This window comes from Barbus barbus (genome assembly GCF_936440315.1).
Source record: "Barbus barbus genome assembly, chromosome: 8".
NCBI classification, from domain to species: domain Eukaryota; kingdom Metazoa; phylum Chordata; class Actinopteri; order Cypriniformes; family Cyprinidae; genus Barbus; species Barbus barbus.
This window is the reverse complement of record NC_136736.1, coordinates 8,980,508-8,998,681: the sequence shown is the minus strand read 5'-3', so window position 1 is coordinate 8,998,681 and position 18,174 is coordinate 8,980,508. Positions and strand designations below refer to the sequence as shown.

At 36.8% G+C, this 18,174-nt stretch overlaps 2 protein-coding genes across 10 annotated transcripts; both read left to right on the top strand.

Moving 5' to 3' along the window:
* Positions 1–88: 88 nt before the first annotated feature.
* Positions 89–8,158, top strand: LOC306874078 (uncharacterized protein). 4 transcript variants are annotated; one of them, XR_013784566.1, is made up of 8 exons: positions 96–244; positions 538–891; positions 1,886–4,012; positions 4,427–4,504; positions 4,595–4,684; positions 4,804–4,908; positions 6,138–6,309; positions 6,392–6,722. XR_013784566.1 is itself a non-coding variant. In XM_079423813.1 (8 exons), the coding sequence occupies exons 2-8, from the start codon at positions 597–599 to the stop codon at positions 6,568–6,570; spliced, it is 1,488 nt and encodes a 495-aa protein (XP_079279939.1). In that variant the 5' UTR covers positions 96–244; positions 538–596; the 3' UTR covers positions 6,571–8,070. The 4 variants fall into 4 exon arrangements, 2 of the variants coding, with proteins under 2 accessions (XP_079279939.1, XP_079279940.1); XM_079423813.1 differs by having other exon boundaries at positions 1,886–2,454; positions 6,392–8,070; XR_013784565.1 differs by lacking the exons at positions 6,138–6,309; positions 6,392–6,722 and adding an exon at positions 7,961–8,070 and having other exon boundaries at positions 89–244.
* Positions 8,159–8,196: 38 nt separating this feature from the next.
* Positions 8,197–16,614, top strand: LOC306873646 (uncharacterized protein). 6 transcript variants are annotated; one of them, XM_079423086.1, is made up of 9 exons: positions 8,197–8,621; positions 8,695–8,753; positions 8,987–9,024; positions 9,407–9,788; positions 10,245–10,305; positions 11,760–12,893; positions 13,021–13,088; positions 13,199–13,242; positions 15,357–16,614. In XM_079423086.1, exons 4-9 carry the CDS (start codon positions 9,480–9,482, stop codon positions 15,442–15,444), a joined length of 1,704 nt encoding a protein of 567 aa, XP_079279212.1. In that variant the 5' UTR covers positions 8,197–8,621; positions 8,695–8,753; positions 8,987–9,024; positions 9,407–9,479; the 3' UTR covers positions 15,445–16,614. The 6 variants fall into 6 exon arrangements, with proteins under 6 accessions (XP_079279212.1, XP_079279209.1, XP_079279213.1 ...); XM_079423083.1 differs by having other exon boundaries at positions 8,491–8,621; positions 9,457–9,788; XM_079423087.1 differs by lacking the exon at positions 8,695–8,753 and having other exon boundaries at positions 8,530–8,621.
* The last annotated feature ends 1,560 nt before the right edge of the window (positions 16,615–18,174 follow it).

Below are 18,174 nucleotides of genomic sequence, written 5' to 3'. Positions count from 1 at the left end.
GTCAAGTACAGTCAAGAAATAGCCATTTTTATACAGCACAGGAAACTAAACGTCGCTCCTTCAGCTCATTATCTTCTTCCAGTCCACTGGAGGGCAGTAACAGGAAACATCAACATTTTCTGCATCCGCTCAAGATGACACTGTCAACACCAACGATCATAATACTACAATAATACCGTCTTTTTTCACGTTATTCGGCGAGTTTTTGCTGAGGAATTCGCTGTGCGAGTTTCGTCTTCATAAGGTACTTACCGTCTAAACAATGTGGCTTTTGTTATTTGTCACTGACCTGTTCATTTCATTTACTTTTAACATAAAAGGCCCGTAGCATATAGACGTATTTCTAATAACACAGCATTGGTAGCGTTGCAGTAATAATCAGATTGTGTGCTGCATCATGCACGTGGTGCACAAACAATAACAAAACGCCCACCTGCTGAGAGTCTTGATGAAAATACAGGTTTGGAACATGCTGACACGGGTTTAAGTTGGTCGTAATGATGCCAGTAATATCGCCGTTTTCTGATGTCTTTTTAGGGTGATTGCTGTCACCGGAGTTATTCGCTGCATCAAGGTGTCCTCGAGGCGGCAGGACGATGTCAGGAGCCCTTCTCCTCACATTCCAGTCTCAGCTCTCCGTTGTCATGGAGACCGTCCTCAAGTCAGCCATGTTTGAGATAACCAGGCTGGTGGAGGACAGCTTCCTCGAGGAAGTGGGTCATCGTAAACAGGAGGTGGAGGTCTTGAAACGAAGCTTGCAGTTGTCTGAGAGTAAACTGCGGGAGAAGGAGAAGGAATGGGAACGGGGGAGGAAGACACGGTGTCCGGACTGTGGCAGAACAGGAGAGTCCAGCAGCAGAGATGAGAGCCAGCTCATTGAGACAGTCCGGGGTGAGCTAAAACTACTGTTATTATTTATAACTTAAATATTCAAATCAATCCATCCTTTCCCGTTATAACTTATCCTCTGTAGGGAGGGCTGGAGCCTATTCCAGCATCTCTGAGTCAGACCTAAATGCAGGCTATTAAAAACCATTTTATTTAACTAAAATAAAATAAAAGTATTAGATGCAAAAGTTAAACATGTAACTTTGATAAAAATAGAAATGGCTGAAATAAAAATAAATTTAAGTTAAAGTATTTAGAAAATCAAATCCCCCCCAAAATTACAAAGCTAATTAAAAGTATTTTTACATTTTTTTAAATAATTATAGGCTTTATAAATAACACTGGTTACAGCACATCTAAATCAATAATGACACTAGACTTAAATCTGAAATACATAAAATTAAATAAACATAATACTATACATAATATTTTAAATTTGATATTAATTTATATATAGAATAACCATTTTTATATATACTATTATTAATCTACATGCATATACATGTCAATATTTAACAGTGATAATATTTATTACAAATGTATTAATATATTCTATCAATTTATCTATCTATCTATATAAACATGTCCTTTTATAAAAATGTATTGTTATTTTTTTACTAATGCTACTCTTATTATTTTGATTATATTCCTACAGTTGGAAGTTCACCAGAGCATGTTGTTTAAAATTCCTGAAGAACTTCCAAATGTTAATTGTCAATTTAATAAATATTTGCAAGATACAGCAGTGCGCAGTGCTTTATTCATTCTCACCAGCAGAAGATAATAGGTGATTTTTTTCTTTTCTTTTACTTTTATCACTGACCTGCAGAATGACAGTTTCGTCTTGCAAAGCAGTACAGTATTCTTTAAATTATTGAAGTCCTCCATTTATAGATTGCAATGCATCTGTGTTCTTACTGTTAAGAACATAAGATATAAATATGTTCAAATACTTATCATGCTGTTCCTTAATTTAGTTTCCTTTCTTCTGGTGCAGGAGCAGACAGCCTTTCTTTAGGCTTAAGCCTGAGAGATCAGTCTACCAATCAACCTACTCTGACTGAAGAAGTCTGGAGTGCCAGAGAACGCCTGGAGTCTACCAAACAAACAACAGCACACATACACTCTAAGGAGAAGAATGATGTACACAGACAGAATGCAAAAGAGATCATCACACCTAACTCCAATGCACAAATTCATCAGAATTTTCTGCAGAGGATTCTGGGCAATTCAGTCGTTCACAGTGAGTCCACTAGTGACTTCAAACCCAGAGTGAGCAATTTAGACAAATCCGACAAAAACTTTACTCTCGATAAGGAAATGGACTCAAACCACTCAAGACTGTTACAAAGTCCTTTGGCTCAGGATGCGCACGAGGACCTTCCATCGTCTTCACCAAACAGTAGAGTAAAAACAGAAACGGAGCTGGATCTTCTACCTGTCAAGGAGGAGGAAGAGATGGTTCCGGTGTGGGACAGCGTCAACAGAGATGACGGATGCCATGCAGAAATGGCTGATCTGAGTCAGGGAGAGCTCAGAGGACCTTGTGATCAGGAGGAGATACAGGTAGAAAGCTTTCCAGGTCTAAACTCTCTCGACATGCCAGACGCCACCTCATATTTCACACCTTATTCAGTCAGCACACTGGTACATCAAGGTATTAGGGCACAACATAGTCATTTATGCACAACAGAGCTGATGCTCTCTAGCATACCAGAGAGGTCGCATTCATTTGTCCAACCAGAAAATGGACAAAGTTATCCTGGTTCAAAGAGTTCTGTCCTCTATTCTCACATTGATGTTTGTCCAGGCGAGAAAGCAGTCAGCCATGCACAATACCCAAAGCGTTTCTCCCAGGACAAACATGGGACGCCTGAACAAATCCATGCAGAAAGATCCCACCATTGCACCCAGTGTGGGAAAAAGTTTGCGAGAGCATGCGACCTCAAGGCTCATTCGCTGATCCACAAGGGCAAGAAGCCTCTGAGCTGTTCGCAGTGCAACCAGACGTTCGCGTACAACTTCGAGCTCAAGGCTCACCAGCGAAACCACTCAGGGGAGCGACCTCACGTCTGTCTGCACTGCGGCAAGGCCTTCGCTCGAATGAGCAACTTCAGGCAGCATCAGAACATCCACACGCGCGAGAAACTCTTCAGCTGCACTCAATGCGGGATGCGATTCAATCGAGCCACCAACCTGCGAGTTCATCTCAGACGACACAGCCACGCGGGGAAGACTTGCAATTGCCCTCATTGTGGAAAGAGCTTTCTGAATCCCAGGCAGATGAAGGCTCATTTACTGAAAGCCCATGGAAGAGGAGGGAAATAAACATATCTAATTTATGTTTGGAAATTCAGTTTGAACTGATTCCGAATTGGATCAATTCATGTTTACATGTTATAAATGGTCTGCACTGTTAAAACTCAAGAATATACCATGGTTGCCATGATGGAGACAACTAAACAAGATCTGGACAAATTGTTATGCATGGAATCTTTGCATTACGGATAGATGAGGAAACCTATTTAGGTTTAATACATCTGCATATATAAATTGGAATGACTGATTTTCATCAACAGGAATTATTTTGCTGTTGTATGATCAATGTGTAATAGCTGGTATATATTATGTATTTAATGTTTTATATATTCCTTCCAACAACAGTAAAGACAGAGTATGTATGTAGCACATCCTCTTTCCTGAGAATGTCTTTTTAGAATTACTTTACACTTTATATTTTGACTAAAAAGGTACCCTGGCCTTCACTTAAACTGTGATGTGTCCCTGTAGCTTCAACTTTCATGGCATTTTGTTGGAAAAAGTAAATGAACCATCAGACGTAGCAACTACTAGCACCTCTCTTTCTTTTTCCTGACAATCAGTCCCACCTCATCAAGTCAGTAAATTTAGTCCAAAATGCTCCAGATCCATTTGAGTCTTCCATTCAGTGTCTCCTTTTCAGTGTTTTTTTTTTTTTGGATTGATGAACACTCTTGTTGGACAATACAAGACCTCCTGCTCAGCCATTTCCACAAGATTTCTGTGATCTCCAGCAGCATTGTGTCTTGATGCCTGCCTCTCCTGGAGTGATTGTAGTCGGACAACTATTATCCCCTACATACAGGTCATTATCTGATGGATTTGTAGACTTTTTTCCAACAAAAGCAAGCTAGCAAGACGTTAAATTGGGAATATTTAATTTGATATTTGTTATTTGATCCTTCTGACTAATGCTGCAGATATTTCTGACAAACATTCTGCACTCCATATGAAACATAATTTTAAATGAATATTGTCTGTGTTCTTGCAGACTTAAATTAGTCTGTTATGATAATAAACAAGCACATTATATGCACGTGATATTATACATAACTGAGAATTAACTGTATTTTAATACAAAGCAGTCAGTCTCTCAACAAAACATGTTTTTTGAGCAGAATATTACAGAAGCATAGAAATGTTTCTAAATGCATCCAAATTGATATGAAATTTACAATGAAAATTGTGGTTTACTAATTTGTTGTTGTGTTTGTTGTAGATTGGCCAAAGATTTGCAGAACAAGTTTCCATGGAACAAGGAAATTTACATCCCATAAACAAGCAGAGGACATTCAGTGTAAGCAGTTATATAAGTGAATTTCATTTATAGGCTCTTGGACGATCATCAAGTAAATAGTATTACTTTTGTTTCTTGTTTTTTCACCAGGTTGTGGCCAGGGAGATCCTGACTCAGTTTCAGGTGTGGCAGAGGGCCTGCTATAGCAGGAACATTGAGTGGGGTCCGATTACAGCGAAGGTTCAGTCCTCTCTATTTGTTTTGTCTGATGAGATGATCGATTTTGATTACCGGTATCTAAAATGAACGAAGATAAATTCATGTTTTCAGAGAGTGTATTGTGCTTTACTTTTACACAGATCATTTCTGCATTGCCGCAGTTGTATGGTCGGGAGGCAGAGGTGATCGTACGATGTACTAAGATGCTACACAACCGCAGGGATTACCTTCGAAGGAGAGCAAAGGTTAGAGTTCACAGGCTCAAAGATTTAATCTCTTAATTGCTTCTATAATGATGAATCATACATATGAATAATTTCTCTTATTTATGACACAATTGTGTGAATGAAGATAATTCCCTTGGGCTTATATTGCTTAGATGTTATGGAAGAAAGCTAATTTGAAAAAAGAAACATTTAAAATTGACATATTTATAACATAACAATTAGAATAATAGACGAATAGACAAATAGATGATTTAAAACAAATGCATTAGCATAGGCGTTTTGAAAATCTGTCCTACTAACATAGGATGGTCTGCCCATACAAATTTTTTAAAGGGATATTTCACCCAAAAATGAGAATTCTGTCGTTAATTACTAACCCTCATGTTGTTCCAAACCCGTAAGACCTTTGTTCATCTTCGGAACACAATTTTCTTTTTATGAAATCCAAGAGCTTTCTGACCCTCAATAGACAGCAACGTAACTGGCACGACATGAGTGAGATTTCACACAGAATTTTCATTTTTGAGTGAACTATTCCTTTAAGCCGAAAAGTGTAAAATATAAAAAAAAGGCAAATATAATTTAATGAATTTAGGTTATTAAATACATTGTGCACAAAAAAAATTTATATAAACTTAAAAATATAAAAAAAGCAAAAGGACAATTCAATCATGTTTCAATTAAAAATAGTCAGCATTATTGCATTGCCTGTCTGTTAGAAGAGGGTTTTGCTGCAGACTGTAGCACGATGACGTGGTTCATCTTATCCACTACATAATAATTTGGCTGGCATAGGGGATGTTTTTAATGCGAATGCGTAATAGGGGATTTTGGTGACACACTGGATGTCTTTAATGCACATGCGTAATAATGAGGATTATTTGTCATCATACTCCATGACAAGGATGGACTCAACACCAACAAGTGAAACAGTAAGTGAATGAGCACAATTTGTGTTGTTGTTATATTGTTCATGTGTTTTAATGCCACTTGCATTTTACATTAGCCCTTTTGGAATTGACTTATTGTTTTCCTAACACCATGCTGGGTCCTCATAACCCCTATATTGCAAATGTAAGAATATTTATAATAGATTTTAAAAGTTGTCAAGGCAAACTTTATACTGGAAAATATCAAGCTCATCAAGCTGAAATCTTGATTATAATACATTGTTAATGAATTTTCTTATTCAAAATGTTGATGTTAAAGATGTTAATCATTGTTTAATTGTTAATATCCTTTTCTAGACGCATATTACTGTCCTTAAAAATGGAGAAAGCCCCTGTATCTCTAAGTGCACTCAATGTTGTGACAAGTATCACTGCCCATTTTGTGAGTCCTGGGTCTACAAGCCAAGAGAGTCGGGGAGCGTTGTTAACCACGTCCAGAATCATCTGAAGTTGGCTGTCCAGCAGGATGGTGTGTATAATGTTTCCAAATTCATTAAAATGGTCTTTTGTCAAGGCATATTAATTCACTCTTGTTTTACTTTTTTTTTCAGATTACATTATTGTCAAGTGTAACTTAAAATGCAGAGAATATGCCCATTTTCATTGCTGCTACTGTCCTGCCACTGTTCTTCGAAGAGCCCAGTTAAAAACACATCTCGCAAAATGCAAGCAGAAGTTCAATGCTGAAGAGGAATTTGAAGGAACCTGTTCATTTGAGGAAAGTCCTTAACATGAGTGGTGTATTTTTTATTTTTATGTTTTTGTTCTAATACTGTTGATTCACTAGTTCATATATTTAGTTCCCTGTTAGCTACATGTAACACTCCGAAGTATTTGGTGTTACATATGAAACTATGTTGTTGAAATAAACATTAAGAATCTATCTGTGCTACTTCTTTCAGAACTGTGAAGTGCTGTGTAAGGACTAAATTATCTGAAATAATCGTCCATTTTACCACTTCTGAGATACCACATGATATTAATAGTTCAACTTTTGAAATGGTCTTAACCATGTACTTCTCAACTTCCCAGACCAGCAGTTTTTCCTCTCCGTATGAGTAATACAAGTAAAACAGACACATGTAACATATGTAATGTGAGATGTTAAAATATATAACACTACATATTTAAAAAATGAACTTGTGAAAGCTCTTATCAACAGTCACTACTCAACATATTTATGTTGAATTAAAAATGAGCTTGACATATATAACTGCAAACAGTACTTGAAATAGCATCCTCTACAAAAAAAGAAATAAAATGACTTCATCTACTAAAGCTACTTCATCATACTACAGTCTGCAGTGAGAAGAGTTGTTCTGTTGTGCTCAGAAAAGGGGCGAAAACAAAAAAAAGAATCTGGTTTTGGGGTCAGTAAAATTAGTTTATTTCATTTATATAAATGTACTAGTTTCCACACACACACACACACACAAAAATAAGCAGTACAACTGTTATTATCATATTAGAATGATTTTTGAAGAATATGACACTGAAGACTGGAGTAATGGCTGCTGAAAATTCAACTTTGCCATCACAGGAATAAAATACATATATAAATATAAACATTCAGTAAAGACAGACTGCTCTGCCTAAGCTTTCTTATTTCATTACTCATGTAAATAGGCAAATGGTGCTTGATTACATTATCACCATGCCAAACATTGTTTGAAAGTCAGCAGGGCCATTAACTCAGGAGCCGCTGGGTCTTTTAACACCCACCTACTGTGAAACGCTGCCTGACTTGTGATCCTTTATTGCATATGTAAATGAAGAGAACTGAACATCTGCTACTGTGAAACTAGTTTTACCTGTTGGCCAGTCAGACTCCTCAATGGGCAGAATAAGCAACAACATTGACCAGCTTTTATACTAATACATATTTTATTTTAATTTTTTATTCATTTTACACCAGCCTCACATCTTACTGGAAAATCTATAGACTGCAGACAAAACAGGGTGTTGCTCCTACACTTTAGTGTATTTGTTATTTCATTTATTCAGCTTTTTGTATTTAGGCCTTATCTCAGTTTATTGTGAAGCCTAACAATTTCCAGGTTCAAATGTTGAACTTTAAAATGATGTGAAACATATTTTTAAGATGTTCTTTTCTCCTGCAGGAAACTGCTGTGGAAAGAAATATTTTACCTATGGGCCAGCGATATATTTTACAACTTCAAAGAGGTGATGTTCAAAATGTAAAATTGTGAATAAAATAAGGTTATGTGTGACATTGTTTTTTTGTGTGCAGTTTAATATGTTTTCCTTCTTTAAGGAATATAGTCAGGCAGACTTTGTAACATTCATGGGAAGGACATGGGGTGGGTTAAAAGAACAAGGAATGAGGAGAAAGATTGTGGTTAAAATCATAGAACCTTAAAGCAGATGGGGTGCATTTTTAAGTTTAAGATTCGATGTCTGGTTTAAAGATCATTTCACGTAAATCACGAGGTTCATTGAAAATTATGTAGAATACTCGACTAACGTTATGTAAATAAATATATGAAAATAATTTTATACACGTTCACCAATTTTCCTGCTCAAAACACATGGGTTTGTTTACTATTTCTATGTTTGTCTACATTAACAAAAAGGGTTGTTACGACACATGCCAACAATACAACAGCAAAAAATGCAGTTTGTCCGCAGTATTGTGGGATACGGTCCCGCTGATATTTGTTTCCCGTCGGCCCGTTACGCGGTGACGCTTCACACTCCCTCCAGCGACTGAGGGATTCAGAGCCCTCGTCTCAAACGGGAAAATTTGATATTTCATCAAAGGTAAGCTTCTCTTTTAATGAACTATTTGTTTACCGTTGAGTGTATACGCTACATGTTGTAATAGTGGTTCTAGTTTCCAGAATTTGCACAGGCGCCATCATTAAATGATTCCCGCTTCAGACTATTGATGAGGTGAGAAGTTGTTTTTCTAGTAACTTAACAACGCAGGCTATTTATGAAAAGAACCTGACAACTTAATCTTGGTCAGTTTACAGCAAACGGGGCATATTAGACCTGAACAAATATGTTTATGCACTTTTTTTCAGGGGGGAGAGAAATCTTTGTCCTTAGCCTTCTTGCTTTAGCAGATATGTCCCTTTAAACGAAAGAAATGTCCCCATCCACGTTTTTGTTTTTCTTCACAGGCTTCACGGTTCATGTCCTGTTGAAACCTTCTGGCCAGGTAAGTTAAAAATGGTTGCTGCAAAATCATAAAGTGTCCACAAAATACATGTATTTTGTAAACATCTTAAGAAGTTCTGCTTGTACGTGGTGACGAATTGATGATCAGTAACTGTCCTGAAGTCATAGAAGACATAAATGCTGGCTTTGTCTGTATTTTTAATAAATTTTATTTAATAAATGTTAATACATTTTGAAAGCACCTAAACATAATACACAAAAACTTCTATGCTCCTATGTTTATGTTCAGTTATTTCACTTTAATGGCAAAGAAAAGAACCTATTCAATGTCATTAAAGTGAAATTAGTAAAGCTACCTAGGAGCCTGATACAAATGCTCATTTTAGAAGAAAATTTCAAATGGCTTTTGCATCTCTTCACAGTTCACACAGACTTTTGATAGGTTTTCAAAAACTCTTATTTTCTGTGTAAGAAATCTACCACCAACGACCCACAATGGAAGTGGAGGATGCCTTATCGGCTAAGTTCAGGGTCCTGATTCAAGGGCTCATGGTGACGACAACCTCAGAGATTGTCAAAATATTCAGCAAAGTGCTGCTGGAAACCAGAATGGAGATCACCCGGAGCTGGAGGGAGATTGATTTGTTGAAGCAGCAGTTGGAGGAATGTGAGCAGCAAAAGACAGAAGCCATCATTAGGGCCCAGAGGATTGACTTCAAAAGAGAAGATGATGAGATGGAAGTGTCGCATGTGAATTTTCAGCCTGATGTACAGAGCTCAGACACGGTCACACCGGAGGCGGTGGTGAGTGGGCATGTGTGCTGTGGTCATTACTTGATACAGTTCTGCATAGTATCAGTGTTGTTATTTCTGTGCTGTTTACCACAAAAATACAGAAGTACAACATTTTGTTAAATAATTGAAAATAAATCAGAATTGTTTCAGAATCAGAATTAGCTTTATTGTCTGGTATGTTTGCACATACGAGGAATTTGTTTTAGTGACAGTAGCTCCACAGTGTGATAGAATGACAGCGACAGGACACAGATAATAATAATAATTAATAAAATAAAAATAATAATGTACAAATATACAAAATGGACAATATGCAAAATTGCTCAAACACAATATACAAAATATACAGTTGGTCATCATAGCTAATCTGCCATTTTACTGACATTGTGTTGAAAATGTATTATTTTCTGTAGAATAATTTGTGCTGTTTTGTTTATATTAATCACCATGTTTTGTGTGTTACAGTGCCCTGAAAAAAGAGCAGAGAATATCTCAGAACCAGAGACGACACAGTCAGGCACACCAGGTACTACTAGTTTTAGATAATTTTTCATGATAATAAATAGCAATAGACATAAATCTCAGGGAAGTACCACTACAAAATAAAAAATGAAGATTATATAACAACGGGAAATATGATAAACTGTAAAGTTATTTCTAAAGGACTCTGCACACTGAGTCCGAAATTTTCGCATGCGTTTTTTCGCATTCGCAATCTTAAAAATTCGTCACGCACAGAGACCTTGCACACTGAGTCCGATGCGTTTTAATTAATCCGTTGTGAAAAAATTCACAAAACTACACAAAATGTCTTCAAGCAGTGAGGATGATTTTGTTGTCCTCTCTTTAAAAAAAAAAAAGGAAATATTGGGTCCATCCAATCCTTAGATTGCGCAGAGAGGAAGGAGAGTTCCACCTCCGCATCAAAGAGCTGCGGGATTATCCCGAGAGATTCAAAGTTTATTTCAGGATGTCAGTGCCTCAGTTTGATAATTTGCTAGCGATACTGAATCCACATATTAAAAAAAGACCACCAATTTCCGTGAACCAATTGATCCTGAACAGAGACTGTCTGAGGTATGAATACACCCACAGACACACACACACACACCGAACTGCGGCATCGGAAAGGTGCGCGCCAGGCATAAAAAAAAAGGCTACAGCAGTTCTTTATATTCCGTATCTTTGTATTCCGCAATTTGTTTGTCATAAAGTGCTCTGTGCTGCAAGACGAAGTGTATTAATTTGTCTGACACTATTTTGGATTTTGGCTTTCGCTTGTACGATGGCTCTGAATAGTCAAAACGCCTTCTCAAAGCATCTCAAAATGCTTTATACGGATGCGAAAAACGCAAAAAATCGAACCCGATCCGAATTTTTTTTTGACGGACGAAAATTTCGGAGGCAGTGTGCAAACGTGATTGACAAAATATGAGGTCGTATTTATTTTTCAACGTGCGAAAATTTCGGACGAAAAATTCGGACTCAGTGTGCAATGGCCTTAAGTTACTAGAGTTTCTTCTCACTGACCATATGAATCACTAAAATGATACAGAATTAAAGTGATAACACTTTATTATTTTAATGGTATTTTTTAAAGCGTTTTGCAATGACATTCTCACATAATCTGAGGAAAAACTATTTAAAATAGTTTTTGTAAATTTAAATAAATATGAATGTTAGTAGAAAATCTTAAACTAAATGAAAATGAAATGTTGAAGTACTAAAATTACTAAAACAAATAAAATTAAAGTTAAATAGAAATGTATAAAACAAACTAAAATAACAAAAATGGTTAACTTTGAATGAAAACTGAAAATAAAAATGAATTCAAAATATTTATAAAAATATACTATAATAATATATAAATAATACTAATATTTTTCATAATCACTGAAGTAAAATACATTTTTTTCTGATGTGCTTTCACTGAGTTTTAATTATACATTTGCAATTTTTTTGTTGTTGTTGATTCATTAGGCCGAAAGGTTCAGAAAATCTGTGCTATTGCTGAAAACAGCCAGAAGGCCAAGTGCCAAGAGACGAAATGCACACAACATGTGGTAAAACAGAAAATTGTTTGTCCCACCAGTGTGCCACGAGTGAGAGGGCGCAAATCATCAAGCAAGACCATATCACAGCCCACATCTAAAATCATTGCAAATGGACCATCCACGAGTGTGGACATATTAACAAAAGAACCAAAATCAGAGGTGATGAAAAAAAGTAAATTAATCAAATCGCCAAAGCATGCTAATAATGTTATTGTTGCTCGTGGTCTTCGAGACCGACAGCACCTCAGCATGCAGAGGCACTGTCTGTGTTGTTCATCGGACGAGTGTGACCTCCAGTCTAGCCCCTCCAGAGCCCTGCACCAGGTCCCTAGTGTGTATATCTGTCGTAAATGTGAGAGGAGGTTTAAAACAGACCTCCTCTTCAAGAGTCACAATTGCCCAATGCCTCAGAATTGCAACAGGTGTGGGCAGATGTTCACTACACTTCAGGGGCTCACCGCACACAGTCAGGAAGTTCAACCTCAGGTCAGCTGCAGTCAGTGTGAGCAAATGTTTGCCACTCAGTGTGCTTTAACCGTGCACAAACAAATCCACACCAACCTTATTGTTCCCAAGGATATTAAGGCCAAGCGGTTCGAGGTTCGTCTCCAAAGAATCTCAGACTCCCAGCTGGAGGCTGCTTTGTCATCAAAAAGCTCTCTCTTGCAAAATAACTCTTCAAAACAAGATCTTTTGAGCGAACCGCAGAATATGGTTACAGCAGATACAAGTCCTGGATCTGCAAGCAAGCACAATGCAGAATCCACTGTGGTGAACGTACCTGAGACCAGCGAGACACAGCTATCATCCCAAAGTGTAGAGGAAAGCCTGGACTCAAGGCCAGGAACGGTGTCGGAGTCCAGTGTTGGACAGTCAAGTGTCAGGAAAGTCTATGCTGTCATGTCCAGCGCCTCATGCCAAATTCAGATGAGTGAGGATGCAAATAGATCAGAGGCACCAGCTGTGCATGAAACTGAAAAAGCAACAGATAATGGAAAACATGCCAGTTCAAGTGATGAGTCAGGACTCCGTTCTCCTCCAAGAAAGCGGAAAATGTCAGGTAATATTACAAAAATGGAAAAATGTTCATTGGACGTCATACAATAAGTGACTGTACTCAGTATTATTTTTATGTAGATCATTTCGTTATATTTGAACATTCTGAGTGATTTTATTTTCTCCTCTAGATTGTTCTCATGATGCGTACAATGGCGTGTTTCCTGTTGAAAATATTGTGAGATGGAGAAACAGTAAGGTAGGAATGAAGTGCATTCATTATATGCATCATCCCATGAGCCTTTAAATCACTTTGAAACTAAAAAAACATTATTATACTTTTCTCTGATATTCATTTCACTTTAAAAGGGAAGAAATGAAGTTCGGGTCAAGTGGATGCCTTGCACATTGTGGTAAGTCTTCCTCATTTGATCTCACACTCCCAAAGAGAAACACCAGCATCATTAATTTAACCTTGTTCCTAATTTCTTTTCATACATGTGTAATTCAGTGGTTTTTCTCATAGTAGTGTTCGACCTATACAGTGGTCTGAAAAAGTGTTGGCCCCCTTCCATATTTTATATTTTTTTGCATGTTTGTCACACTTTAATGTTTCAGATCATCAAACAAATTTAAATATTAATCAAAGATAACACAAGTAAACACAAGGGAAGGGAAAACAAATCACTTAAATAGGACCTGCCTGACAAAGTGAAGTAGACCAAAAGATCCTCAAAAGCTACACATCATGTTGAGATCCAAAGAAATTCAGGAACAAATGAGAAAGTAATTGAGATCTATCAGTCTGGAAAAGGTTATAAAGCCATTTCTAAAGCTTTGGGACTCCAGCGAACCACAGTGAGAGCCATTATCCACAAATGGCAAAAACATGGAACAGTGGTGAACCTTCCCAGCAGTGGCTGGCCGACCAAAATTACCCCAAGAGCACAGCGACGACTCATCCAAGAGGAACTGCAGGCCTCACTTGCCTCAGTTAAGGTCAGTGTTCATGACTCCACCATAAGAAAGAGACTGGGCAAAAATGGTCTGCATGGCACAGTTCCAAGACGAAAACCGCTGCTGAGCAAAAAGAACATAAAGGCTCGTCTCAGTTTTGCCAGAAAACATCTTGATGATCCCCAAGACTTTTGGGAAAATACTCTGTGGACTGACAAGACAAAAGTTGAACTTTTTGGAAGGTGTGTGTCCCACTACATCTGGAGTAAAAGTAACACATTTCAGAAAAAGAACATCATACCAACAGTAAAATATGGTGGTGGTAGTGTGATGGTCTGGGGCTGTTTTGCTGCTTCAGGACCTGGAAGATAAATGGAACCATGAATTCAGCTGTTTACCAAAAAATCCTGAAGGACAATGTCCGGCCATCTGTTCGTGACCTCAAGCTGAAGCGAACTTGGGTTCTGCAGCAGGACAATGATCCAAAACACACCAGCAAATCCACCTCTGAATGGCTGAAGAAAAAAAAAAAGAGAAGACTTTGGAGTGGCCTAGTCACTGTGTTATCTTTGATTAATATTTAATTTGTGTGTGACAAACATGCAAAAAAATAAGGAAGGGGGCCAACACTTTTTCCACACCACTGTATATCAACCAGGCTGAGTTTTTTCAGTTTGCCATATTCATGTCATGTTTCCATCCAAAGGTGCGAATTTAACTTATGCGCAAAACTGGAATATCCATTATATCGTATAAACCATTTGCGAATAAAGCACCATTTCCATCCAACGAGTCAAAGAGTTCATCCCTTCCTGATAAATTGGCACTAAATATCACTAAGAAATGTAGGAGAAGCCACTGAATATAATTTTCATATATAATAAATGACTTAACACTTAACAGCAGACGTAACACAATAAATGCAGTCATTGCTTTCGGACACGGATGCTGCTGTTTGGGAAAGCAGTCATGTAAGACAATATACAGACATACTTTGATGACAAACTTTGCTCAAGCATTTCAGAACGATCAAAACATTTCAGATGTTGTTCAATGAAATCGGTCCCCTAGTTAGTCAAGTTATAGCGTCCCATCGTGCAAAGTCACATGACTTTTTTGATACGCATGGTGGAATTTATTTGGTAAATGTGTTTCCATCGTAATTTATGCACAGTTTTTCTTTTTGGATAAAAAGTTTATCCTACTCAATTTTGTTCAAGTTCAAGTTTTTTATGCACATTTTTAGAACTTATGCGCATCTTGGCGTTTCCATCCTGCATTTTTTTTAATGCACTATTCCAAAATGCCCATAAAAATAAGTGGATGGAAACAGCTACTGTGTGCTGTATGTGAAATTAGCGATATCTTTTTTTTTTTTAAGGTTCCCTGTGCACACCAAATTACAAGATTACTGAGTGCTCAGTTGGTTACAGTATTCATGTCCTTTTTTTATACATATATCCTTTTAAAGAATTTCTTTATAAAATATAATTTCAGAGTCAAGTAGTTACCATTTTTCATGAATAAAAATCTCTTGAGTTTAATTTTTTTTATTTTTTACTTTTCCCAGTGGGGCAAAGTTTCAGAACACATGGGAACCAGCAGAAAGCTTTCCAGGCTATTTGGATGACAAGAACGAAGAGTCAAAGAAAAACTAAAAGGATCAAAAATTATATGTTGACTATGCTTTTATGAAGTTTTCTGATTACACTATAAAAATGTATGCTTTGCAATGCAGTTATTTTAATTTTTTTTTTTGCCATGCCATTTTTTCTGTAATATACTTTGGTTGGTTCTGGTTTCTTACAGCTACCCTATAGATAAATGAATTCATGGTGTCACTTTTTAATACATTTAATACCTGAGATAGGTCTTTTTCTTATTATAGCATGTCTTATTGTGATCTGCAAAAAGTTAGTGTATTGTTTTAGATATTTAGTATTTGAATGGCTGCCTTTGTATTTACCTCACTGCAATCTTTGGTTAAGGGTTGAGCTACATGTTGTTGATAACTTGTGTTGATGGATTTAGTATTTTTTAATTCAGCAATGATTTATGCTATTAATTGGCTAAGCTATTTGTGGGTTAATGACTTGGGTACTTAATGCAAGTAACAGTATATTACTAAAACACCATTAATGTTCATTGCCTCTTCCTATTTTAAATTGTTATTTTACCAAAGAATACAGTTATGCTCAAGGTAGCTAACACAGTTGAAGTAGGCTGGTAAAAAAAGATGGTGGTAAATGTACTGGAAAACCCCACAAACTCAAATAAACAGTTTCAAACTGGCAAGTATCAAGGCACCTTTTCAACAGCATGAAAGTCTTGCCAGTATTGTGGTTATGATCACTGCATATATTTTCTGAAATGTTTAGATGTCTCTTAATTGTTCATAACAAGCACCATAGTTTGAAGTCATATGGTTTAAAATAAAGTTACGCATAGCTTGGTAAATGTGCTAATATAGATTGTGGGAAAAGTAACTGGCTTTGTTACTTCTCAAAAATTCCAAGCCATGTCTGAATTTCAGCTGTTAGAATGATTAATGAAGTCTTGTTTTAATTGGACTTTAAGACTTAAGTCAATTAGATTTTAACTTCTGTATAGTTGGTGACAATTATATCTGCATTCCAACTTAAAATCAGTGCTTTTCTGTGAAATGTGCATTTTCAACAAGACTACAATATTTTTGCAGTATTTTTGATACTTATTTGTGGAATACATGTAATACTGCAGTGTTTGAAATAACTGAATCCAAATAGCAGCTATTGTGCAGTGTTTTGTGCAGGTAAAATACAGCTCCCTTTCTTCAAGTGAATCAGATTATATTTGTATTAATGGTTTTTGAAAACAATCTTTTTCAAAGCTGATGAAACTTCAGCTCTATCCATGACAACTATAACCACACTTTACAAACAGGATGACGTGCCATTTTCTATATCTTTCTTGTGGTCTGTGACATGGCCACAAAAGACATAGTAAAAAAAAAAACTATGAATCAACAGGAAAAGGGAACTTTTTACAAAACCACCATGTAAAATGACAAAGTTTGTGACTTTTTTTTTCCCAATGTGGTTTTGACATGCTACCTCTGAGTTTCCACAAATCAATGCTGAAATGTTAAAGCGAAAATCTTAAAACTTAAATTTATCTCTCTGGCCAATGTGAAGGGGAAATGTTATTTAATACCATTTAAAAAAGTCTTTATGAAGTTACTGTACCAATTTTCAAAACAAAGATGCATGTAGTGTGTGGCCTTCACACCTAAAGCTCTTATATGTGTATATGAGCAAACCTACTTTGGCCAAACAACGTCCTGCTGCAAAAGAGAGCATTGTCATGACTCTAATCTCAGAATAGATTTTGGTGTCTGAATTGTCACCTTCAATGACAAGAAAATCTGATCGTAGTACAGCAGCCAGAAGTGAAACTTTTGAGAGAAGGAAAACAAAGAACAGTCTCATTTCACGTGAATCGCAAGTGAGAACCTATCGTTACCGAAAGAGGTATGATTCTGCTTTGCAAAAATCTTCATTTCTCAATTCTTCAATTTTTAAAAAATTTCTAAATGGCCTTTATTGGCTAAGCATATTTTAGTGGGGAATTACTTTAACTGTATTTCATAGGCTACCAATAACAGCACAGATGGAAACTTTCAAAACCCACACAAACTAGGAGTGAGCAGAAAGCGTGGTTTTACTTCCTTTGGAAATCTAGCAGATCTTCAGAAATCAAGTAAACACTGGGCTATGACAACACATCCACAATGGTGTTATGTTTAATCGCTCTAACAGGTAAAGTAATTTTAAAACAAACTTTAAAAGCTAAAATATGTGCAATCATGGCACCAAATATTTACTTCAATATATCTGTTACAAAAATATATATATTTTGTGCAATTCTAAACAACAAGCAGGTTAAAATCCCTTTGTTTGCTTTCTGTCAGCTCTCCTCGTTTCGCCCCTGAAGCATTTGGAAGCAGTGGAGTTGAAAGAAGTTGAACTTGGAGAGACATTGGCGCTGATGTGCAACCTGTCTTTCTATTCTAAGATCCACTGGCTGAGGATGAGTGAGGGGCGGCTGATGGCTTTGATGGTCACAAGACTGAAACACACTGGAGAACTGTCTGTTGTCTGGAATTATAAGGAAACTCATTTTGAGGGTTTTATGGAGAACCAGACAACTGGAATGAGAATTCTCCATGTCACCATCAGCGATCTCGCCACATACTATTGTGCAACATCATATCAAAATGCTTCTATGAGTCTTTATCACAATTAAGGCTCTCTTCCCTCCTGCTTCAGGATGACCGCCTGTCTGCTAGTCCTGCAGTGAGAGGAAAACAGGAAATTTAACACCACTCCAATGTTCTTACAGGAAGTTAG